Raw genomic sequence first — 26,367 nt, forward strand, 5'->3', positions numbered from 1 at the left:
GCCGAGAGAGAGAGAGAGAGGCCTTTCAATCCAGGGAGGAGGAAACCCACAGCGACACAAACTGGACTCAGGGAATCTGTTTCCCACGTTCCCGCGTTTCCGGCATGGTAGGAATTCACTCCCACCCGATCCCTTCCTCCCCGCTCCCGCCCCCCTTCCCTCCCACTCCCACCTCCTTCCCCCCCACTCCCACCCCCTTCCTCCCCACTCCCGCCCCCTTCCTCCCACTCCTGCCCCCTTCCCCCCACTCCCACCCCCTTCCTCCCCACTCCACCCCCTTCCCACTCCCGCCCCCCTTCCCCCCCCACTCCCACCCCCTTCCTCCCCACCCCCTTCCTCCCCACCCCATCCTTCCTCCCCATTCCCACCCCACTCCCACCGCCTTCCCTCCCCACTCCCGCCCCCTTCCTCCCCACACCTACCCCCTTCCCTCCCACTCCCACCCCCTTCCCTCCCCATTCCCACCCCTCCCCTCACCCATCCCCTTCCTCCCCACTCCCACTCCATCCCTTCCGCTCCCACCCCCTTCCTCCCACTCCCACCCCCATTCCTTCTCATTCCCTCCCGCTCCCACCCCCATTCCTTCTCGCTCCCATCCCCTTCCCTCCCACTCCCGCCCCCTTCCTCCCGACTCCCACCCCCTTCCTCCCCAGCCCCTTTCCTTCTCGCTCCCACCTCCTTCCCTCCCGCTCCCATCCCCTTCCCTCCCACTCCCGCCCCCTTCCTTCCCGCTCCCACCCCCTTCCTCCCCACTCCCGAAGCCACAATTCACACTGGGGCCCACATACAGGCTCAGGAGGGGAAAGGATGGACTTTATCCCGTGGGATTCCAGAGCAGGAGATCCAAATAGGCAGGGATGCAATTCCTAGTGGCTATCCAGTGTTCCAATCCAAACATCAGGGAAGTTGAATGCAGTTTCTGTGACTTCCCCAGGAGGGTCTATAGGTGGGGTCAAGTCCATGATAGGGGAGACTGCGAATAGTGTTTGGGGGAGAGAGTCCCGCAGGTCTTGTAGGGGAGGGGGGTTTCTCAGGTACTGTGTGAGGAGGGGGGCATTCCTCAGGTACTGTGTGAGGAGGGGGCGTTCCTCAGGTACTGCGAGGAGGGGGCGTTCCTCAGGTACTGTGTGGGAGGGGGTCCCTCAGGTACTGTGTGGGAGGGGGTCCCTCAGGTACTGTGCGGGAGGGTGCGTTCCTCAGGTACTGTGGGGGAGGAGGTACTGTGGGGGTCCCTCAGGTACTGTGCGGGAGGGGGCATTCCTTAGATGGGGGAGGGGGTCCCTCAAGCACTGTGGGGTAAGGGGGTCCCTCAGGCACTGTGGGGGAAGGGCTCCCTCAGGCACTGTAGGGGAGGGGGGTCCCTCAGGTACTGTCGGGGAGGTGGTCCCTCAGGTACTGTGGGGGAGGGGGGTCCCTCAGGCACTGTGGGGGAGGTGGTCCCTCAGGCACTGTGGGGGAGGGGGTCCCTCAGGGCATTCTCCAGGCAGGTTGCCACTGCGTGGACTGTGCGAGGAGCAGTTCTATCAGCGGAAGGACTGTTTCTGTTACTTGTTTTCTCTCTGCCTCACACTGACGGGGCAGGGAGGTGACCCTTCTACCTGCAGATGACACATCTTCCCCCTTGGGTCAGTGCTTACCCTGAGTGCCGTCTAGACAGGAACACTGATAACCGTTGAGCAGGTCGATGCAGGTCCCACCGTTCTGACAGGGCTGGGAGCGACATTCATCAATCTCTTCGGAACAGTTAGTGCCGTAATAACCAGGGAGGCACTGTGAGTAAACACACAAAGACCACTGTCAATCGTTGCTGCATTAACTCAGGACAGGAGGCTGCGGCTCACACGGGGCTGAATAACCGGTATATCAGGACATCCTGGCAATATACTCACAACCACATTCTGACATTTCCACCCAATATATTCCACCTCTTCCCCTCCAGAGGTCCCAAAGGGGATTACATTCAGAAAAAAATTGGAGGAGACAGGGTTCTGGAGGGCGGGTGGGGAATGGAGGCAAGGGGAGGGCGCTGGTGTGGGGGAAAGAGATGAGGGGCTAAGGAATGGAGGTTCCGAGGGGAGCATTGGGGATCTACAGGACTGAGGGGTTAACAGAATCGAGGGTTGCCAGGGTGAGGGACTCCAGGACAAAGAGACTGAGGGTCAGCAGGACTGATGGACTTCAGGAATGAGGGTCTGGGGTGACTGAGGGTCAATGGGACTGAAGGTCATTGAATGCTAGAATGCTTTGAGGAGATTGAGGGTCACCGAGACTGAGGGACACCAGGACTGAGGTTCACCAGGACTGAGGTTCACCAGGACTGAGGGTCTGAGGAACATTGGTTGTGAGGGTCACAGGGATTGAGTTCAAAGGGACTGAGGATCTCCGGGTCTGAGAGGAATGAGGGTCACCGAGACTGAGGGACACCAGCACTGAGGATCTCCGGGTGCCAGAATAATCTGAGGGTCAGAGGAGACTGAGGGTCATTGGGGTTGAGGCTGTTTGGATCCAAGTGCCTGAATGACCTCAGCTACCTTCCCCAAGTGGCCATTCTTCATGTGTGAATCCCGAGAGTGAGGCCCCAGCTTTCCTTCTTCAATGATCCTGAAGAAATTCCAGGAGTGAAAGATGGGAATGTACACAAACTCCCAGCTGTGATTTCCTCCCGATTATGATGAACACAGGGAGAGTCGAAGTGCAATGCCTCGACCTCAGGGATGTGGGTTGTTTGGCCGAGGAGAGTGAGCGAAGTAAAGGGTGGGAGAGTGGGGGGTATCAGAGTGAGTGAAGCGAGGGTGGGGGATGGAGAGTATCAGAGCGAGCAAAGTTGGGGATGGGAGGTATCAGAGAAAGTGAAGCGAGGGTGGGGGATGGGGAGTATCAGTGCGAGCAAAGCGAGGCTGGGGGATGGGGAGTATCAGAGCAAAGCGAGGGTGGGGATGGGGAGTATCAGAGTGAGAAAGTGAGGGTGGGGGATGGGGAGTATTAGCGAGCAAAGCGAGGGTGAGGGATGGGGAATATCAGAGTGAGAAAGTGAGGGTGGGGGATGGGGAGTATCAGAGCAAGCGAGGGTGGGGGATGGGGAGTATTAGAGCGAGGGTGGGAGATGGGGAGTATCAGAGCGAGAGTGGGGAGTATCAGAGCGAGCGAAGCGAGGGTGGGGGGTGGGGAGTATCAGAGCAAGCGAAGCGAGGGTGGGGGATGGGGAGTATCAGAGCGAGCAAAGCGAGGGTGGGGGATGGGGAGTATCAGAGCGAGGGTGGGGGATGGGGAGTATCAGAGCGAAGCGAGGGTGGGGGATGGGGAGTATCAGAGTGAAGTGAGAGTGGGGGATGGGGAGTATCAGAGCGAGCAAACTGAGGGTGGGGGATGGGGAGTATCAGAGCGAAGCGAGGGTGGGAGATGGGGAGTATCTGGGGGATGGGCAGTATCAGAGCAAGCAAAGTGGGGGATGGGGGTATCGGAGTGAAGTGGGGGATGGGGAGTATCAGAGCGAGGGTGGGGGTTGGGGAGTATCAGAGCGAGCAAAGCGAGGGTGGGGGATGGGGAGTATCAGAGTGAGGAAAGCGAGGGTGGGGATGGGGAGTATCAGAGCGAGCAAAGCGGGGATGGGGAGTATCAGAGCGAGCAAAACGAGGGTGAGGGATGGGGAGTATCAGAGCAAAGTGAGGGATGGGGAGTATCAGAGCGAGCAAAGCGAGGGTGGGGGATGGGGAGTATCAGAGCAAAGTGAGGGATGGGGAGTATCAGAGCGAGCAAAGCGCGGGTGGGGGATGGGGAGTATCAGAGCAAAGCGAGGGTGGGGGATGGGGAGTATCAGAGTGAGCAAAGCGAGGGTGGGGGATGGGGAGTATCAGAGCAAAGTGAGGGATGGGGAGTATCAGAGCGAGCAAAGCGGGGATGGGGAGTATCAGAGCGAGCAAATGGGGGATGGGGAGTATCAGAGCAAAGTGAGGGATGGGGAGTATCAGAGTGATGGGGGATGGGGAGTATCAGAGCAAAGCAAGGGTGGGGGATGGGGAGTATCAGAGCGAGCAAAGCAAGGGTGGGGGATGGGGAGTATCAGAGCGAGCAAAGCGAGGGTGGGGGATGGGTAGTATCAGAGCGAGCAAAGCGGGGATGGGGAGTATCAGAGCGAGCAATGTGAGGGTGGGGGATGGGGAGTATCAGAGCGAGGGTGGGGGATGGGGAGTATCAGAGCGAGCAATGTGAGGGTGGGGGATGGGTAGTATCAGAGCGAGCAACGTGGGGGATGGGGAGTATCAGAGCAAGGGTGGGGGATGGGGAGTATCAGAGCGAGCAAAGCAAGCGTGGGGGATGGGGAGTATCAGAGCGAGTAAAGCGAGCGTGGGGGATGGAGAGTATCAGAGCGAAGTGAGGGTGGGGGATGGTGAGTATCAGACTGAAGTGGGGGATGGGGAGTATCAGAGCGAGCAAAGCGAGCGTGGGGGATGGGAAGTATCAGAGCGAAGTGGGGGATGGTGAGTATCAGAGCGAAGTGAGGGTGGGGGATGGTGAGTATCAGAGCGAGCAAAGCGAGGGTGGGGGATGGGGAGTATCAGAGCGAGGGTGGGGGATGGTGAGTATCAGCGAGCAAAGTGGGGGATGGGGAGTATCAGAGCGAGCAAAGCGAGGGTGGGGGATGGGGAGTATCAGAGCGAAGTGAGGGTGGGGTTGTGGAGTATCAGAGCGAAGCGAGGGTGGGGAATGGGGAGTATCAGAATGAAGCGAGGGTGGGGGATGGGGAGTATCAGAGTGAAGTGGGGGATGGGGAGTATCAGAGCGAAGTGAGGGTGGGGTTGTGGAGTATCAGAGCGAAGCGAGGGTGGGGAATGGGGAGTATCAGAACGAAGCGAGGGTGGGGGATGGGGAGTATCAGAGTGAAGTGGGGGATGGGGAGTATCAGAGTGAGCAAAGCGAGCGTGGGGGATGGGGAGTATCAGAGCGAAGTGAGGGTGGGGTTGTGGAGTATCAGAGCGAAGCGAGGGTGGGGAATGGGGAGTATCAGAACGAAGCGAGGGTGGGGGATGGGGAGTATCAGAGCGAGCAAAGCGAGCGTGGGGGATGGGGAGTATCAGAGCGAGGTTGGGGGATGGGGAGTATCAGAGTGAGGGTGGTGGATGGGGAGTATCAGAGCGAAGTGAGGGTGGGGGATGGGGAGTATCAGAGCGAGCAAAGCCGAGGGTGGGGGATGGGTAATGTGGGTGGTGGGGTATCAGAGTGAGAGAAGTAGGGGCGGGAGTTGTGGAGCGGTGGGGGCGGGGGTTATGCCTAAGAGCCAGATCCGCACTGTGCACACCAGCCAGCAGGAGTCACTGTAGAGCCAAGAAGAGCTGAAAGCCCGGGCTGCTGTTCCCCAAACGAAGATGATTGTAAAGGTCCCTGCAGTTGCCCAGGTGAGTCAGCACAGACTGAAGCTGCGGCTTTATTGATCTGAGAGGCTGAAGCCTCACAGCTCACAGTACTGCCACACAGAGGGCCATGTGATGAGGTTCAGGGCTGTCTGGGGTGGGGAAAGGGATGCTGGTGTGGTGTGGCAAGCTCACACAGAGGCACAAAGGTTTGGGGGGCTGGTTTGCTGGAAAGAATGAGCAGGAGAAACCTGTCTTCTTAGATACGCAATCACAACTCATATTTATGGAGCTCCTTTAATATAGTGAACTGTCTCAAGGCATTTCACAGGGATGTGAGTATGCAGGATATCGTCACCACAATATACTTGTATTTATCTGATAGTCTTAATTTTTTTTAACATTCATGGGGATGTGGGCACTGCTGGCTAGGCCAGCATTCATTGCCCATCCTTAATTGCACTTGCTCAGAGGGCATTTGTAAGAGTCAACCACATTGCTGTCGGTCTGGAGTCACATGTAGGCCAGACCAGGTAAGGACAGCAGATTTCCTTCCCTAAAGGGATGGGTTTTAATGACAATCAACAATGGTTTCATGGTCATCATCAGACATTTAATTCCAGATATTTATTGAATTCAAATTCCACCATATTCTGGATTCAAACCCGGGTCCCCCGACCATTACGCTGGGTCTCTGAATTACCAGTCCTATGACAATACCGCCACCACCTCCTTAATGCAATTAACCACCATCAGGATGCTTCACAGGCATGTTATCAAAAAAAAAGTTCGACACCGAGTCTCAAAAGCAGATATTAGTGCATGTGGCCAAAAGCTAGTCAAAGAAGTAGGTTTAAGGAGCGTCTTAAAATGAGGAAAGAGAGGCTGCGAGGCGGGGAGGAGTAGGGAGATTATTCCAGAGCTTGGGATCTCGGCAGCTGAAGACATGGCCACCAATGGTGGAGCCATTGTAATTGGGGATGCACAGGAGGCCAGAATTAGAGGAGCGCGGGATTGGGAGGAGATTACAGAGATAAGGAGGGGCGAGGCCATGGAGGGAATTGGAAACAAGGGTGAGAATTTTAAAATGAACCTGCGAGTGGACTGGAAGGCAGTGCACATCAGATTTGATAGGGGAGGCTCGGTCAAGGAGGTTCAGGGGTGGGCATCCCAGAGCTCAGGGCTAAGGCAGCTGAAGGCATGGCCACCAATGGTGAAGAGATTAAAATGGAGCTGAAATTTCCTTGCTTTACCAAAAATAATTTTGATTGTATATTTTAAATCGTTGGGGTTTTTTTTATAGCGGTGCAAATTCGAGGGTCGTATCAGAATAAAGAGAATCAGAGAGAAATTTCCTGGAGATAATGGGCTGGGGGGTGGGAAATCAGAAATGTGATGTAGCATCACCTATCTACCAGCTGATGGCGATGTTGCTCATTGTTTGTTAAACTCAATGTCAAGGGTGTACTCTGTAGACAACAACTTATATAGGGAGCGACTTTAAAACATCTCTCTTCACAGAAGTGTTATCAAACTAAATTTGACACTGAGTCACATAGGAACACAAGAGCAGGAGTAGGCCATTTGGCCCCTCGATCCTGCTCCACCGTTTAACTAGATCATGCCAGGTAGTCTACCTCAAAGCCATCTTCTCACACTATCCCTATACCCCTTGGTGTCATTGGTACCTAGAAATCTATCGACCTCTGCTTTGAACACACTCATTGACTGAGCCTCCACTGCCCTCTGGGGTGGACAATTCCAAAAACTCACCACCCTCTGAAGAAATTCCTCCTCATCTCAGTCCTAAATGGCCTACCCCTTATCCTGAGACTGTGTGTCCTGGTTCTAGACCCCCACCCTCCCCACAGCCAGGGGAAACATCCTTCCTGCACCTACCCTGTCGAGCCCTGTAAGAATTTTGTACACTGCAAAGAGATCACCTCTCATTCTTCTAAACTCTAGAGGATACAGGCCCAGTCTCCTCAATCTCTCCTCATAGAACGTCCCTGGGATTAGTGTGGGGGACCTTTGTAGCACGCCCTCTATGGCCAGTATAGCCTTCAACACATAGGGCAGATCTCAAAAGCTTGGTCAAAGAGGTAGGTTAATACAACATTTCACAGCGGCATCTAAATCGAAACATGATACCAAGGCAGCTTGGTCAAAGAGATAGTTTTTAAGGAGCATCTTAAAGGGGGAAAGTGAGGGAGAGAGCACGGAGAGGTGTAGGGAGGGAATTCCAGAGCTTGGGGCCTGGGCAACTGAAGGTACGGCCACCAGCGGTGGAGCCATTAAAATCCTGGATGCTCAAGAGGCCAGAATTAGAGGGACACAGCTATCTCAGAGGGCTGTGGGGGCGGAAGGGGCAAGGCCGTGGAGGGGTTTGAACACGAAGGTGAGAATTTTAAAATGGAGGCATTGCCAGACTGGGGAGCCAAGGCAGGTTAGCAAGCACAGGGGTGATAGCGTGGGAGCCAGCACACCGGCGTTCAATAATCGGACCAGATCTGCGGCTCTGCTGGGGAGGAGAGCTGCCTCAGGGGGATGCAAGTGCCCAGTACCTGGCAGGAATACTTTGCGATTAAGTCGCGGCAGGTGGCTCCATTCTGACAGGGGTCGGGCTGGCATTCGTTGATCTCCGTCTCGCAGTAGCTGCCCTCAAAGCCAATGGGGCACTGGCAGTAATAAGAGTTTCCTGCGTTGATACACTGCCCGCCATGCTGGCACAGCTGTGTGGCAGCCACCCCTGGTGGAGAGAAAGGAACAGCTTAGACAATTAGAGAGAACACCCCCCAAAACCCAGCCTCACATTGCGCAGTGCGCCACGTGCAAGCGAACAGTGCACTGGGTCCTATTAATTAAAGCAGAGGATCACCGTATCCTTATCGCACTGACACTCATGGTTTTAATGGAGCTACTTAAAAGATTGAATTTCAATAGCGCCTTTCACAATCTCAGGACATTCCAAAGTGCTCCACAGCCAATGAAGTGCCTTTGTTTTGAACTCAGTTGTTGTTGTAATGCAGGAAATGCGGCAGACAATTTGCACACATGTGCCTATACATCAGGAGACAGAGGCCAGTGGATAAGTTAAAGAATCATGTGTCGATCTATGGATCCATCTCTCCATCCATTTGCAAGGAAAAGTGATGAAAGATGGAGAAACTGATTTTAAAATTCCCATCCTCATTTTCAAATCCCTCCATGGCCTCACCCCTCCTTATCTCTCTCTCTCATCTCCTCAAGCCCCAAAGCCCTCTGAGACAGCTGAACTCCTGTAATTCTTGGGCATCCCCGATTTTAATCGCTCTAAGGCCCCAGGCTCTGGTATTCCCCTCACCCTCTATACCTCACTTTCCTCCTTTCAGACGGTCCTTAAAATCTTCCTCTTTGACCAAGCTTCAGGTCATCAGCCCTTATATTGCCTTATGTGGCTTGGTGTCATATTTTGATTTATATTCTCCTCTGAAATGTTTTCTGACGTTACAGGCGTTATATAAATATAAGTTGTTGTTGACAGATGTAAACCAATAAAAAAAGATATCCATATCCGTTCTTTCTCACGTGAAAAGTAAGTGATATACTTTGGTAGGAAGAATGATGAAAAGCATTATAAACTAAAGCGTACAGTTCTAAAGGGGGTGCAGGAGTAGAGCGACCCGGGGTGCATAAATTGTTGAATGTGGCAGGGCAGGTGAAGAAAACAGTTAATAAAGCAAAGGGAATCCCGGGCTTGATAAACAGTGGTGCAAAAGGAAGGAAGTTATGACGTGTTATGTTTCTTTGGACTTTGTGTCTATTCTGGGAACTACACATTAGGAAGGTTATGAAGGCTTTAGTGAGATCACAGGTAGAGGTTTACGAGAATGGTTCCAGCTGTCATGACAGCATATCACACCCCAAATTACTTACAGACATATTGAACTTTTTTAAGGAAGTTGTACGTTTTTTGAAAAAAAAATGACAAGCAAAAGCTGGCTGCGAATGTAACCACTTACTGGAAAATTCCTTATTTAACTGACCAGCCCAGAGAGAACAGAATGTCGCACCTAAAAAAGTGTCAAGGCCTACTTCAGACAGATACACTTCAAAGGAAGAGATGCAATGTAAAAAACTGAACTTTACTCTCCTGTGATTGTGGAGATAATGGAGGCTGATTACCATCTCAGCAGCAAGCATCTCCTGTTGACTTATATCTCAGGATGTGGAAATGATCGGAGTTGAAATAAAGCAGTTTCTGGGTGAAAGACATGTTTGGTTTTCCCATCCAGGAATACACAAGAAAAGGGGGTAAAAAGCCAGCTGCAAACCTGCTGTGTGCGTGATAGTTCTGGTGTGTTAGTTCTGGTGTGTGCTGTGAAGCTCACAGCAGAAGAACAGCAACTAGGCATCCCTACAGCTTGCAGATAAAAATCTCTTCTCTCCCTGTTGCTGGAGGCAAGTCACAAGTCAGCAAAGCCACAGTCAAAATGGAAATAGAACAGGTTCTTCAGCTAACTTGCAGAATCAAGTGTCTCCAAACCCACTGCTCAGCTGCCAAAGTCAGCTTTACCAGAATCACCCAACTTAATGGCCACAACATTTCACCATCTACTCCTCACGGACAAGCCAAAGACTGATTCGTATATTTTTAAAAACTTTTATTTTTGGACTCAACTTCTCATTTCTGATCTTTTGTGTATGTGTGTAGCATTTTTATTTATTTTTTTCTCGGATTTTTAGCAACAACTAAACTTACTCTTTCTTTGACTCAAGAAAACCTGGTTAAATTGGCTCCTTCTAATATATTTGGACTGGGAAAAGGTAACCACTAGGGAAGGGATTCTTTTTAAATTAACCTTGTTGCGGCCAACTGAGGGGGTTTAATAAAGAAGGGGAGTCAGCTCATTTCTCCTCACCCGGGAGCATAACAAAATTGGGGTTCCATTTGGGAAGTTAACAATTTGGGGTTCCTTGTTCGGGGTCACAACAGATTGGGGGACCTCGTCCGGGGATCGGTTGTAACACAGGGAATGAGAGATTTCAGTTATGTGGATGGAGATCCGGCATGGATGTGATGGGCCCAATGGCCTCCTTCTGTGCTATAGTTAACTCTATTACTCTCTTACTCTATTGGAGAAGCTGGGGTTGTTCTCCTTAGGGAAGAGAAAGTTGAGAGGAGATTTGATAGAGGTGTTCAAAATCATGAGGGGCCTGGACAGAGAAGATAGACAGAAACTGTTCCCATTGGTGGAGGGAGTGAGAACCAGAGGGCACTGATTGAAGGTGGTTGGAAAAGGAGCCAGAAGCAGGGAAGTGATGGCGTGGTGGTATTGTCACTGGACTGGCAATCCAGGGTAATGCTCTGGGGACCCAGGTTGGAATCCTGCCAGGGCAGATGATGGAATTTGAATTCAATAAAAATCTGGAATTAAAAGTCTAATGATGAGCATGAAACCATTGCCGATTGTTGTAAAAACCCATCTGGTTCACTAATGTCCTTTAGGGAAGGATATCTGCTGGTCTCACTTGGTCTGGCCTACATGTGACTCCAGACCCACAGCAATGGGCTCTTAAATGCCCCCTGAGGCCATTTAGGGATGGGCAATAAATGCTGGCCTAGCCAGTGATGCCCACATCCAATGAATGTTTAAAAATGGTTAAGATTTGGAATGTACTGCCTGAGAGAGTGGTGCCGGACAATTCAATCTCTTTATGCCAAAACCCCATCACCACCAGCCCAGCCCCCACTCGCTCTACCTCTCACCCAACCCCCATCCCCTCCCTGTCCTGTCCCTCATACATCTCCAAAATGATATTATAGTTTCCTGTCTCTTATCGAGCACTATTGATCCTGTTTATCTTCTCTCTCAGGAATGTTCAGAGGCCCATTTACTGTTGCTTGTCCTCCTCTACAAACCATGGTCAGTGTCAAGAATGTCATTATTCATTGTTGCTTGGTAGTACAGAACTTGAGTATTGCTGAAAAAAGAGACATGCTGTCAAAGTTCTCTGTCTTGCACTCATCAGGACAGGCACAAGAATACCAAATTTCAAAGGGAATAACAATTTATACTGCATTAGGAAAGGGTGCTGGCTGGTTGGCAAGTTGACTCTGATTGGCTGAGCTGTTGCCATGGAGAATGCCCCAGGGGACTATCGTCCCCCATGCTTTTGTTCAATTCAAAAAAAGGCACGATGCCTGGACATGCATTGCACAACAAAAGTGTGGGGGGGCGATAGTTCCTTGGCGCATTTTCAATGGCAACACTTCAACCAATCAGAGTCGACTTGCCCACAAAGCCAGCACCCTTTTCTCATGCAGTATAAATTGTTGCTCCCTTTGGAATTTGGTATTATTGCATTTGTCCTGATGAGTGCAAGATGAAAAACTTCGACTTCATATCTCTTTTTTCAGCAATGTGCCATTATTCCACAGCCCACAGCAGATTGAGAAGAAACAACTGGGGTTTAGCTGCCTCAGCCCCTTACCACGTTTTCCAGCAGCGACCTCGCAGGACACCTTAGGCACATCACAGTAAAGACCCGACCAGCCCATCTTGCACTCGCAGTGGAAAGTCGTGTTCACTTGCTCACACTTGCCATCGTTCTTGCACACGGGTTTGGCACACCAGTTTATCAGAGTCTGTGGGTGGGAGAAAGGGAGGAGTGAAAGGCAGACCAAACAGGCGGGGTGAAGGGTGAAGGGTCATGGTGTAGGACCAGTGCTAATGCTAAGGCTCCACACACCAGCCCATGTTGACACGTTGCAAGGCGACAGCAAGAAACAGCCATTGGGTAACGCCAAGGCTGGCTTTTATAAAGCTGCAGATCGTCAGAGACATGAGACGTGAGGGGTCCCGCAGCTTCTGTTTCGATAACTAAGGTTATTGTCAAAAAAGCCAAGAGGGAGATGAGGAGAATTTGTTTTTTTTTTAATGCAGTGAGTTGTTGTGATCTGGAACGCACTGCCTGAAAGGGCGGTAGAAGCAGATTCGACAGACTTTTCAAATGGGAATTGGGTAAAAAACACAAAATTGAGAGAGAAAATTGCAGGACTATGAGGAAAGAGTCGGGGGGGAGTTGAAGTAATTGGGTCGTTCTTTCAAACAGCCTGCCCAGACGTGATGGGCCGAACGGCATGTGTCAGGTCTGGTCTCTTGGCACCGGGGTCTGGTTCCTTGGTGCTGCCTGACCCAGCTGCCGTGCACCTCCAGGGTGAGACTGAGGACCTGGGTAAGCTTCCCCCCCCTCTCCCCATGACGAGATTCCCACCATGGAGCTGGGGCTCAGGTCATCGCGCTGGATTGACACGGTGGCTGCTTCCCGGGCAGGATCCACCCAGGCTGATGTTCCCCACCAGCAACACCACCACCCCCGCACCCCCACACTTTTCTGGCTTTGAGGCACTGAGGGCTATCCTTGTCTGAGATAAGCCGATGTCAAGTGGATCCCCAGAACCTGTATGCGACTGTGTAGGAATGAAAGGTTTAACATATGAGGAACGTTTGAGGACTCCGGGTCTATACTCGATGGAGTTTAGAAGGATGAGGGGGGATCTGATTGAAACTTACAGAATACTGAAAGGCCTGGATAGAGTGGACGTGGGGAAGATGTTTCCATTAGTAGGAGAGACTAGGACCCAAGGGCAGAGCCTCAGAGTAAGGGGAAGACCTTTTAGAACAGAGATGAGGAGAAACTTCTTTAGCCAGAGAGTGGTGAATCTATGGAATTCATTGCCACAGAAGGCTGTGGAGGCCAGGTCATTGAGTGTATTTAAGACGGAAATAGATAGGTTCTTGATTGGTAAGGGGATCAAAGATTATGGGGAGAAGGCGGGAGAATGGGGTTGAGAAACTTATCAGCCATGATTGAATGGTGGAGCAGACTCGAGGGGGCGAATGGCCTAATTTCTGCTCCTATGTCTTATGGTCTTAACACAGTAGATTAAATGGGTGGTCTGATCAAGATGCTTAAATTGATGAAAGAAGACGACAGGATGGATAGAGAGAAACTCTTAGCTCTGGTGGGGGGGTGGGGGGCATTATCTTAAAATTAGAGCCAGGGTGTTCAAAGACAATATCAAGATGCACTCCTTCATACAAAAAGTAGTTCAAATCTGGAACTCTCTTCTCCCTGAAGGCTGGGAAGCGGGAGGGGCAGGGTGGAGGTGGTGGTGATGGTGTGGGTTGTTGGGGGTGGTGGGGTGGGTGGGGGGGTGGGAGGGGGTTGTGATCATTTCGAGCTTTCAAGACTGAGATGGGTGGGTTTTTGTCGGGTGTGGGTATCAAAGGCTATGAAGTAACAAGCAGGTAAATAGGGTTCAGCTACAGGGTCCGACTGATCGGAAGAACAGGTCCGAGGGGGCTGACGTTTCTCCTCCGATGAGGGAAATATTTGAAAAGCCAGAGTCGGTCAGCTTGCTGGGAAGATCCACATATATTAGATTAATGAGGCTGCAGTAATGAAGGAAGCAGCAGCGTTCCAAACATCTCACTGACTGATAACCTACAAGTGACTTGACGTTACACCCTCCCCATTACTGGTGGGGCCAGCACTCTGCTCCCAGCATTCGCAGGGTGACCAGGGCATTCTGAAGTCTGGTGATAGCGGAGGGTTGGAAAGACTCCACCAAACAGGATATGGATTTTTGCACCAAGCCTGACAGGAGAGCAATATGTGAGGGAAGGTTAAGGAAGTTGCAAATGTTTCCTTTTGAAAATAGGTGACGTCAAGTTTATTAGACTATGAGATAATTTGACAAATAATTTGATTTCCCGGGGAAATCCTTCACTGTAGACAAGGGTTGGAATATCAAAGGGTTAGTGAGGAGGATACAAGTTAAAAACAGGGAAGCGAGTACCCAAATGGAAGTCAGGCAGAAAGGTTTTTAATAAGGCTGTCAAGTGGGCTTTAAAAAGAAATAATTACAATTCATCTCACCGTTAAAAACTTCAACCTGAAGTAATAGTGGATTATACTGCGCGCAGTCAGACAAAATGGACACAGGAGGCCATAAGGTCTGCCAATGTGCAGAGGCGGTGAAATGGGATTGGAGTGCAGATCAGCCATGATCTAACAGAATTCTCCGGGGCTTGACAGGGGAGATACTGAGAGACTATTTGCCCTGGCGGGACAACCAGGGGGTATCATCTCAGGATAAGAGGTCGGCCATTTAGGACTGAGATGAGGAGAAATTTCTTCACTCAGAGGGTTGTGAATCTTTGTGTCTACTCCAGAGAGCTCTAGGTGATCAGCCGATGAATGTCTTTACAACTGAGGCTGAAAGATTACTGGGCACTGAAGAAACCAAGGGATATGATGGGAAAGTGGAGTTGAGGTGGACGATCAGCTATGATCGCATTCAGCCCCTCGATCCCAACCCATTGATCCTCCACTTGCCCTGCCGCCGCATTACCTGGCAGTTGTTGCCGGTGTAACCCTGAGCACAGGAACACTTGTAGGTCCCATAGCCGTCCTGGCAGGTGCCCCCATTCAGGCAGGGCTGCGAATCGCACTCGTTTATTTCCTGCTGGCAGTAGTGGCCGGCGAACCCAGCCGGGCAGCGGCAGGTGAAGTTGGCAACTTGGTCGACACACGTCCCTCCGTTCAGGCAGGAGCTGCGGAATAATGAGAAAGCTGACGGTAAGATAGGTTCGAGTGGCTGAGCCTGGGCCCTGACATGGCATTAGTACAGTACTAAGTAAACGCCGTTTCCCTCAGGTCAAAATCAGCAAAGTTAATTTCCAGCACAGTTGGGAATGTTAAAAAAATAAAACTACAGATGCCAGAAACGTGAAATAGGAATTCAGATCCATGGCCAAATTTTAGCCTAACTGACCGAATAGGAATCCAGGGAATCAGCTGCTGGTGCTACCCTGCCCAATATTACTTTCACTGGAAAATGAAACGCTGTCCCTGATCCAATCAGTTTCCCCAATGGGCAGTGAAGTGTTCAATTGTTCTGTGTTTGATTATGTTAGTCTGTTAACTGATCAATGCTCACTGCGCTTGATTGGTGAAGTCTGGGTGTTGACTCAGAGCGAAAGTAAACAGAGGAGCTCAAGCTGGGATAAGCATGGGTGCAGACATTTTGTGATTGCAGAGATATTTTAAAACACTGGAAGTAAACCTGTTGTGCACTTAGAAACCAGTGTCATCTCTGAGGTAAATCAAATATATATAACATACAACAAATCGGCAAAACACAACAGGCAAAGGCGAATTAGGTTAAAAATTTCCCCCAGTGTTTCAGATACGGGCCATTCATTGGCCACATTAGTACAGTCTATGTCAGACTGTCGAGATGGTGTTGACCTTGGCTGCGGAGGTAGAAGCACAAAGTCTAGGCTGATGGTGCAGCGTTCCCTCAGCACTGTCAGATAGATCGTTTGATAGGATGAGATATGAAACAAAAGACCCTATCTGCCCTCTCAGGTGGGCATAAAAGATCCTAAGGCACCATTCAGAGCGCGCAGAATTTCATCCCGGTGTCTTGGCCAATATTTATCCCTCAACCAACATCATTAAAAAAAACGTGCTCATTGTCATATTGCTGTTTGCAGGAGCTAGCTGTGCACAAATTGGTCACAGGATTTCCCTACATGGGAGTACACACCTGGGTGTACAGGGCAAAATGACTAAATCTGTAGGCGACACCAACTGGGAAGTATTGTCAGCTGCGAGGAGGATAGTGATAGACTTCAAGAGGACATAGGCAGGCTGGTGGAATGGGCAGACGCATGGCCGATGAAGTTTAATGCAGAGAAGTGTGAAGTGATACACATTGGTAGGAAAAACAAGGAGGAAAGATAAAATAAAATAAAAGGTGCAATTCTGAAAAAGAAACAGAGGGACCTGGGGGTGTATGTGCACAAATAATTGAAGATGGCAAGACAGGCTGAGAAAGTGGTTAAAAAGGCATAAGGGGCCCTAGACTTTATAAATAGAGGCAGAGAGTCTCAAGGCTCATGGTGAGCCTTTATAAAACATTGGTTTGATATCAATTGAAGTACTGTGTCCAATTCTGGCCATCACACGTTAGGAAGGATTTGAAGGCTTTAGAGAAGGTGCAGAAAAGATTTATGAGCATTGTTCCAGGAATGAGAGACTTCAGTTGCATGGATAGATTGGAGAAGCTGGGGCTGTTCTCCTTAGAAAAGACAAAGTTGAGAGGAGATTTGATAGAGGTGCTCAAAATCATGAGGGACCTAAACAGAGAAGATAGGGATAAACTGCTCCCATTGGTTGAGACGACAAGAACCAGAGGACACTGATTTAAGATGAATGACAAACAAAGCAAAGTCGTAATGAGGAAAACACATTATGCAGCGAGTGGTTAGGATGTGAAATGCACTGCCTGAGAGCGCAGTGGAGACGTCCAATCTCAAAAGGGAATTGAGTCAGCAGCTGAAGAGAAAAAAAATTGCAGGGGTACAGGGAAAGGACAGAGGAATGGGACTAGCTGAGTTGCTGTTGCAGAGAGCAGCGTGAACCTGGTGGGCCGAATTGCCTCCTTCTGTTTTGTAACCATTCTACAATTGTCACTTAGGAGTGCAGAACTTGAACATCGCTGAAAAGAGAGACATATGTTGCAGAAACCTTTTGTCTCTCACTCATCAGGACAAATGCAAGAATGCCAAATTTTAAATGATTGCAACAATTATACTACAAGAGAAAAGAGTGCTGATTGGGTTAGCAAGCTGACACTGATTGGCCAAGGCATTGCCATGGAGAAAGCAATGGGGAACTATAGGCTCACATGCAGGGACCTATTCTCTACAAACAAAAGGAATATGTTCAAGCCTTGTGCCTTTTCTTGTTTCATCCGGGAGCCTATAGCTCCCCACTGCTTTCTCTATGGCAATGCCTCGGGCAATCAGTGTTGGCTTGCTAACCAATCAGCATGTTTTTCTCCTGTAGTATAAAGTATTGGGGTGATTGTCTGGAATTTGGTATTCTTGTGTTTGTCCTGATGATCGTGAGATGAAAAGCTTTGGCAACACATCCTTCTTTCAGCAATATTCACATTCTATGATTCTACATTACGCCAGTGATAACAGTTTAAAAAAAATACTTAATTGGCTGGGGGGTGTTTCGGGACATTCTGGAAGGTGTTGTGTGAAACAAGTATTCTTTCTTTGGCAAAACAAAAACAGAATTACCTGGAAAAACTCAGCAGGTCTGGCAGCATCAGCGGAGAAGAAAAGAGTTGACATTTCGAGTCCTCATGACCCTTCAGCCGAACTGAGTATAGTTAGGAGAGGGGTGAAATATAAGCTGGTTTAAGGTGGGGGGGTGGGGTGGGGGGAGAGAAGTTGCGGGGGTGGGGGAGGGGGTTGTAGGGACAAGCAATCAGTGATAGGAGCAGATAATCAAAAGATGTCACAGACAAAAGGAACAAAGAGGTGTTGAAGGTGGTGATATTATCTAAGAAAATGTGCTAATTAAGAATGGATGGCAGGACACTCAAGGTACAGCTCTAGTGGGGTTGCAGTAGTTTTTTGCTTTTATTCTTTCTTTGGCCCAGTCTCGGTCCTCGGTGTGATCGATGCCTGTCACCAATCATCCCTACCTTGGCGTGCAGTCTGGAATGTCGTTCTCACAGTGGATGCCATCATAGCCCAGTGGGCAGCTGCAGGTGTACCCATTGACGTGGTCATTGCAGACCGCCCCATTCCGGCATGGGCCACTGCCGCATTCGTCGACATCGTCCTGGCAACGCTCGCCGGCAAAGCCCGCTGGACAGGAGCAGTTAAAGGAATCTACTCCATCCTCACAGGAGCCGCCATTGTGGCACAGGTCTAGAGAAAAGGACACATGGAGGTTACATCTCATTTTAGTCTTCTCCCCATCGCCCAACAAACCGCCCCACTGTTACCCCATTAAACTGGCTCAATGCACTTTGCGTCCTGCCGAAAAACTGCTGAAAAGAGTCAGGGAAGAACAGAATGAAATTGTGCCCATCTAGGGTTTGAAGAGGCTGCAGTGTCACTGATTGGTTGAGGGTGGATGGTGACATAGTTGTGGGAGTTGGGGTATAGGAAGATTTGCCCTAATGAGGAAGAGGGAAGAGAAGAAACACGAACATTGCTGAAAAAGGAGACATGCTTTCGGAGCTTTCCATCTTGCACTCATCAGGGCAGATGCAAGAATTGCAAAGGGAACAATAATTTATACTGCATGAGAAAAAGGTGCTGATTAGTTGGCAAGTTGACTCTGATTGGTCAAGATGTTGCCATGGAGAATGCACCAGGAAACTATTGCTCCCCATGATGATACTATTATTAGACAATTATTGTCCACTCGACCAATCAGAGTTGACTTGCCAACCAATTAGCACCCTTTTTCATGCAGTATAAATTGTTGCTCCCTTTGAAATTTGGCATTCTTGCATCTGTCCGAATGAACTCAGGATGAAAAGCTTCCACATGCTGTGGAATACTCAAGTTCAGAACTACCAAGTGGCTATTTGTAAAGAAGAAGCAGTTTCAACATATAGTCAAAGGATTGGGGTATAACCCATCTTTTGCATCTACTGCTTGTAACTAGCTGCACTGTAATTATTGATGTTATTGATTCCATTTGCGTTGCCACCCTGGTCTAGTGCCCACTTCCCCATGCTCTCCCACTGCGAGTGCGTGTGGCAGAGCGTCCTAATAAATCTCGCTAACATCCGAAGTTCGGACAATGCTATCCGATTACTTCTCAGTGACAATTTACAATCAGGAACCAAGTGACTGTTATAGATTACAGAATCTTACAGCACAGAAGTAGGCTATTTGGACCATCATAGGGTGAGGGTGGGGTGAGGGAGAATAGGAAAGGAGAGCACGGAAATAAGTAGGAGAGGAGGGAGCTGAGAAGGAGAGTATAGTGTGGAATGGCGAGATGTTTAATCCAATTCTCAGGCACGTAGTGTAGGTCCTAAGGGTAAGAGGAGGAAACCAGAAAGAGAGTTGATTTGTGCTACTTGGTCAGATGCCTGAGCCCATCAGGCTGTTTTCTTGACATTTCAGCCCATATAGAACGTGGGACCAGATAGTGGAGGGAGGGAGATAGGGAAGGAGGAAGAAGAGAAAACCAAGAGGAGGAAGAAAAGGAATCCTGATCACTTACTGGGGGAGCAGTCATCAATGTCCACATCACACAGCCGGCCACTGTAGCCCGCTTGGCATTTGCAAAGATGCCCGCCTTCAGAGTTCTGGCACTCCCCTTGATTGAGGCACGGGTTAGAGATGCATTCATCAATGTCCTCCTCACAAACCTGCCCTGCAGGGGAAATCATTCAAAGCTGTTTTTAGTGTTTCATTTTCCACTGCACATTCTGTTTGCGCCTTCCACTGTCTGTATTTCCACAAGGCTACTTGGGCCTCAGCTCAGTGGTTATTATCCCCCACCAACACCCCCCACCCGCCCCCCAGCCCTTCTGCTTCAACTCCTTGAAGCTGAGGCCAGTTGCAGCTTCTCAACTGTTGCTCCAACTGAGATTAGCAAACTCTCTAAACTAGGAACTGAGCCGACGCATTCGAAGCTTTCAGATTCACTTACAGCAGCTTTTATTTTGTTCAGCGCAGTATCTGACAGTGTTTGGAGGGCCCAAAATCATACTTGGCAGTCTCCAAATTATCATAACAACATGGACAATGGGCAGAATTTTACCCTCGTCGGGCGGGCTCGGCAGGAGCGTGTGGGGGGGCGGGGGTGGGGTGAGGTGGGGGGGGGCGTCAGGAAGCCAACTGCCGCCCACGATTGGGGCCGGACCGCGATTTCACACTGGCCGGCCAGCTAAGGCCCACCCGGCGTGCAACATGTGCTGCAGCGCTCAGCGTTGCCTTTGTGGGGGCACGGGGGCAGTGGTGCGGCAGATGAGGGTGAGCGCAAACTGAGGCACGGAGCTGCCTCAGGGAGATGGAACAATTTTCGACATAAAAAATAAAGAATTTTAAGGTGTAAAAAACATGTCCCCTCATGTGACTCTGTCACTTGAGCATGGACACGTTAGAAATGAGGATAAATTTATTTTTCCTTGTTTTTTTAATGACGGATCGAAACCTCATCCCGCCCGTGGATGAGGTTTCGCAAAAAATGCAAAGGCCGCCTGGCCTTTTTAGCCTGCCCGCCAATCGTAAGGTTGGATGGGCAGCTAGAAATTTAAATCAATTGGATTGTTAATGGCCTTAATAGACCTTCTAGTCAATATTTTCTGGCCAATATTTTCATTTGCATGAATCGATATATCATGACCTCAGGAGGTTCTAAAGCGCTTTACAGCCAATGAAGCTCTTCTGAAACGTAGTCAACGTTGCAACGATATAAACCACATTCTTTCGATAAATACATTCTCCCTCACCTAAATCCAAAGAGGGCATCCATAAGTTGGCAATGCTGGTTATATGGTTCTGCAACTAACCCGTGGTGTGCCTCTCCTGGGAATATTTGGTGCTCCAATGTAGAGCGAGCTTTATTCTGTATCTGACCCTGTGCTGTACCAAGCAACAAGCTAAACACGGCTAAAGGGGAACCCGTAGATGTGGTGTACTTGGATTTCCAAAAGCCATTTAATAAGGTGCCACATCAAAGGTTGCTATGCAAAATAAGAGCTCATGGTATTGTGGGGGGGGCATTGGGGGTGGTTAACATATTAGCATGGATACAGGATTGGTTCGCCAGCAGGAAGCAGAGAGTAAGGATAATTGGGTCATTTGCAAATTGGCAAGCTAATAGAGTATCACAAGGATCAGTGTTAGGCCCTCAACTATTTACAATCTATATCAATGACTTAGATGAAGGAACAAAATGGCTGGTAGTTTAATTTGCCAATGTCTCCAAGATGGATAGGAAAGTAAGTTGTCAAGAGGAGGTAAATAATCTACAAAGGAATATAGATAAGTTAAGTGAGTTGGCATAAATTTGGCAGATGTGGGAAGATGTGAAATTGTCCACTTTGTCAGGAAGGATAGAAAAAAGTATACAATCTAAATGGAGGGATTGCTGAACTCGGTGGTACAGAGGATCTGGGTGTCCTGGTAAATGAATCATCAAAAGTTAGTATGCAGGTACAGCAGCGCCTGGAATTTTCCCTCCAAGTCACTCATCATCCTGACTTGGAAATATATCACTGTTCCTCCACTGTCGCTGGGTCAAAATCCTGGAACTCCCTCCCTAACAGCACTGTGGGTGTACCTACACCACATGTACTGTAGCAGTTCAAGAAGGCAGCTCACCACCACCTTCTCAAGGGCAATTAGGGATTGGCAACCAGCGATGCCCACATTCCATGAATGAATAAAAAAAACAAGAGATTAGGAAGACAAATGTTGGCATTTATTGCAAGGGGAATAGAATATAAAAGTAGGGAAGTTTTACTGCAGCTGTACAGGGCCTTGGTCAGACCACATCTGGAATACTGTGTACAGTTTTAGTCTTCTTATTTAAGAAAGGATATAATTGCATTAGAAGCACTTCAGAGAAGGTTCACTGGACTCACTCCTGGGATGAAAGGGTTATTTTATGAGGAAAGGTTGAACAGATTGGGCTTGTATCCATTGGAGTTTAGAAGAATGAGGAGTGATCTTACTGAAACATATAAGATCCTGAAGGGACTTGACAGGGTGGATACTGGAAGGATGCTTCCTCTTGTGGGGGGAGACTAGAACTAGGGGACGCTGTTTAAAAATAAGAAGCCTCCCTTTTAATACAGAGATGAGGAGAATTTTTTCTCTCAGAGGGTCATTAGTATGTGAAATTCTCTTCCCCCAGTGGAGTGGAAGCTGCGTCACTGAATTTATTCAAGGCTGAGTTAGACAGATTTTTCATTGACAGGGGAGTCAAGGGTTATGGGGGACAGACAGGATAACGGAGGTGAGACCACAAAGAGATCAGCCCTAATCTTACCCAGTGGCGGAGCAGGCTCGAAGGCCCTATGTCCCTATGTACCTGCCATGGAAGTGTTTGACGGGACAGTGTATAGGGAGCTTCACTCTGTATCTAGCCTGTGCTGTACACTCCTGGGAGTGTTTGATGGGACAGTGTAGAGGGGCTTTACTCTGTATGTAACCCGTGATGTACCTGCCCTGACGGTATTTGATTGAACAGTATAGAGGGAGCTTTACTCTGTATCTAACCCATGCCGTAACTGACCTTTATTCCAATTTTGGGGGTGCATTTCCTGAAGTGAGGCAAATAATATTATTAGAAACTTGAATGTCTATCCAAAGTCAGGTTCAGCTTTCTTCTGGCCAGTTGGAACTCTGGGAGAGACAGCTCTAGTCTCTCCTGTGCTGTACCTTTGCGTGTTCCTTATGCACTTATAGGGTTTTCCAGCTGAAAGAATTGCTAATGAACCTGACACACTGTTGGCCATTTGAGTCAGAACAGCATGTCATGTAATCAATGACCTTGTGACCTTTTATTTCCAGGTATGAGGAGGTTGTTTTCATCCAGAACCAAATACGTAGGGCTTCACTTCCGTGGTATCTGGAGATTATGGGATTGAGAATGGATTAAAATGAATTGTAAGGTCTCTCACCACCCCATCCACTTGGACATACGCAAGAGAATGCCTGGTAGTCCGTTGACTCAATACACGTGCCACCATTTTTGCAAGGATCCTGAGCACAAGGGGCGAGTAGTGTCTCACAGTGGGGACCTGCAAGAAAAACAAGATTGAGAAAATTAACCAACTGCAGGAATTATTGAGCAGAATCTGTACAATCACACTTAGGACTGATAGACTATGCCAATCAAAAGGATGCTCTAACATCAAGATCACCTTAACCCAGAGGATTCTATTATCCACAGGATAACACCAACCAAAGGATCATCCCAATCACAGGATCATCGTAATAACAGGATCACCTCAGTCACTGCATCATTCCAATCACAGGATCACCCCCTGATAGTTGGGGGCAGAAGGAGTGGCAATATTGGTTAAAGATGGCATTACAGTACTGGAGAGAGAGGTTGTTCCAGAGAGGTCAAGGATGGAATCTCTCTGGCTAGAGGTAAGGAATGAAAAAGGTGCAATAACATTGATCGGTGTAGTATATAGACCACCAACTAGCGGAAGGGATGTGGAGAAACAAATTTGCAGAGAAATTACAGAGAGGTGTAAGAATTATAGAGTAATCATAATGGAGGACTTCAATTATCCAAATATAGACAGGGATAAGAATAGTACAAAGGGACAAGAGGGGCGAGAGTTCCTGGAATGTGTTCAAGATAATTTTCTGCAGTAGTGTGTTTCCCATCCAATGAGAGGACATGCACTTTTGGACCTGGCTCTGGGGAATGAGTTGGCCCAAGGGGATCAAATATCAGTGGGAGAACTTCTAGGGAACAACAATCGTTGAATCACAAGGTTTAAGTTGGTCATGGAAAAGGACAGGGCACAATCCAGAGCAGGGATAATTAATTGGGGGAAAGCCAACTTCGATGGGATGAGAATGCATCTGAGTCGAGTGAGTTGGAATCAAATGTTGGCAGAAAAGACACTGGCCAGGATTTTCCCCTCGGTGATTTGGGGGCGGGGCCAGCTCGCCGAGGGGAAAATGACGCGGGATGACGTCGGGAGGAATCCCCGAAGTCCTTCCGGTCCCTTTAAATTTTTAGGAAGGCGGGTCGCAGCGAAATCAGCTATCCGCCAATTGAGGCCATTGACAGGCTAGTTAAAGTAATTAAAGTCCTGCCCATCCAAGCTTAAGGCTGGCGGGCAGGCCAGGAGCCCCAGCGGGCTTCAGATTATTCATGAAACTTCATCCACTGGCAGGATGAAGTTTCATGTCCGTTTTTTAAAAATGTAATAAATTTTAAGTGTTTATTATTAACATGTCCCATCTTGTGTGACATTGTCCACATGATCACACCAATCGCAGGATAATAACTACCCCCCTATGCCCGCAAGAACTGCTGTATTATCTTTGACCTGATGGGTCTGGATCAATCCAGTTGATAAATCAATAGGAGTTCATGTCCCCGGCAGTTTCATCCATACTGAAGAGAATGTCTATAATCAGCAAAGGTTAGTCGACTAGCTCCTTACAATACCTCCCTGGAGACCCTAAACACTCATAGGAAAAGCTCACTGCTTGATTTAAGACTGTCTTTTGGGACTTGTTGAGGAATGGAGTAAATACACTCAGGCAGCAACACCTCCCTTCCCCCTAATGTCCCCACATCCCGCCCTGGTCTCTCTGGGGTAGCACTCTACAAGGTACCATTGCCACTGAAAAGTGACAAAGACAAAAAAAGGCAAATACTGATCAAGTCCTGCTCTACAAACAATTTGAAGAACTGGGATACCTGTGTACGGAAGTTCGCACTGGCACAGGTAGCTGGCAATACCATCGATGCAGCGTCCCTTGTTCAAACAGGGGTTGGGGAGGCAGTCATCTTGATTCATCTGGCAGTTCTGGCCTAATGCAATGATCACAAAACAAAGGAGTTACTCGAGGATTGTTACCTGGGTGCCAAGCTGGCAGCGCCCATCCTTCTGTCATCGAGGGCACTTTCCCACTCATGTGAGCCATTGCCCCCGGGGAGAATGCAGTAGAGTCAATCATTTCCGGGTGCTTGAGACCTGCTCTCCATGACCTGCTCTCTCGACAACAAGAGCATAGTTTTATAGAGTGACCTTAATGGCTCAAATTGGCTAACAGAGCAAAGAATGAAGCACAGGGAATGGTGAGAGAGGCTGACCATGATGATCCTGATTTAACCTGCAGATGTGAAGTGTTGGTCTGAAGGTGAACCAGCTTCAAACTGATATGAATCTTTTGGAGTGAATACACCCAAGAAAGTCACATTCCCAGGGCAGGTACAGCACAGGTTAGATACAGAGTAAAGCTCCCTCTACACTGTTCCCATCAAACACTCCCAGGACAGCTGGAGCATGGGTTTAGATACAGAGTAAAGCTCCCTTTACACTATCCCATCAGACACTCCCAGGACAGGTACAGCATGAGTTAGATACAGAGTAAAACTCTACAATGTCTCCATACAAGTTAAAATTAAAATAAAGTTGCTTCTGCATTATTCTTTATTTAGCCAAAGTCCACTTTGTTGAGAGATGACATGATGCCCCCAGGACAAGATACTGAGGTGAATTTATAGAGGTTTGAAACTCCAAATACAGGAAGAATTTTCCTCATCTCCTTTCCTTATCCTTCCCTTCCTCCTCAGCTTTCCCCTCACCTCCTCTTGTCTCTCCTTCTGCCTCCATCCTCCACCACTCCCTCTCCTCCCCCTCCTTCAGCGCCCCTCCCTTTCCCTTTGAGAGTTTGACAATCCTTGCGATACCGCTCTCTACGCCACTGGCTGCTCTTACCTTTGAACCCCTTTGGGCAGAGGCAGTCGTAGCCATTGACACGATCCCGACACGTCCCGCCATGCCTGCACGGCTGCGACTCACATTCATTCACATCCATTTGGCACATGGTCCCTGTCCAGCCTGACTGGCAAAGGCATGTGAATCTGGAGAATGAAAGTCAGCAACTGTTAGCATCAACGAGCAATGGAAGGAACCACTTTCTACGACATCGCATCTTAGCCAGAATGGAGTCTCCCATTACTGGGTGGATCACTTGAATACCCTCAGGAGCAGCAGGGCAGAGTGCCCATTCTGCAATGAACATTGTGACTACCCAACATGTAGGAGTCACAATTGGCCTCAGTACCTCCTAGGTTAGAAAGGAAAATGAAAGTCACTGCCAGCGGTCATCATCCATTGATTGCTACTGGGATGTATGTGCAGAAATGACTGAGGATATGGTCGTTTGGTAGTATAAAAATTGAGCATTGCTGAGAAAAGAGACACGCCATCAAAGTTTTTCACCTTGCACTCATCAGGACAGCTAGCAAGATAAACCAACAGTAAAGGGAACAACAATTTACACTGCATGAGAAGAGATTGCTGATTGGCAAGTGGTCTCTGATTGGTAGAGGCATTGCCATGGAGAATGCAGCAGAGAATATAACTTACTGCAGGTGTTAACTTGGCTCACTGGTAGCACAGCCACCCCCCACCCCCCAACATCAC

General features: G+C 49.0%; 1 protein-coding gene across 1 annotated transcript in view; it reads right to left on the reverse strand.

Annotated features, from left to right (window-relative positions):
- Positions 1 to 26,367, reverse strand: part of LOC144695527 (uncharacterized) — a 137,662-nt gene that overhangs the window by 21,958 nt on the left and 89,337 nt on the right. The window contains exons 14-22 of the mRNA XM_078566404.1: positions 25,657 to 25,802; positions 24,633 to 24,746; positions 22,861 to 22,980; positions 19,449 to 19,601; positions 17,905 to 18,133; positions 14,749 to 14,950; positions 11,823 to 11,976; positions 7,913 to 8,097; positions 1,634 to 1,770 (exon numbers count right to left, since the gene is read on the reverse strand). Of these exons, the coding sequence (XP_078422530.1) occupies positions 1,634 to 1,770; positions 7,913 to 8,097; positions 11,823 to 11,976; positions 14,749 to 14,950; positions 17,905 to 18,133; positions 19,449 to 19,601; positions 22,861 to 22,980; positions 24,633 to 24,746; positions 25,657 to 25,802 (1,440 nt within the window). The remainder of the gene's footprint in view (positions 1 to 1,633; positions 1,771 to 7,912; positions 8,098 to 11,822; positions 11,977 to 14,748; positions 14,951 to 17,904; positions 18,134 to 19,448; positions 19,602 to 22,860; positions 22,981 to 24,632; positions 24,747 to 25,656; positions 25,803 to 26,367) is intronic.

The sequence above is a fragment of the Cetorhinus maximus genome, chromosome 21, assembly GCF_964194155.1.
Source record: "Cetorhinus maximus chromosome 21, sCetMax3.hap1.1, whole genome shotgun sequence".
Lineage (NCBI taxonomy): Eukaryota > Metazoa > Chordata > Chondrichthyes > Lamniformes > Cetorhinidae > Cetorhinus > Cetorhinus maximus.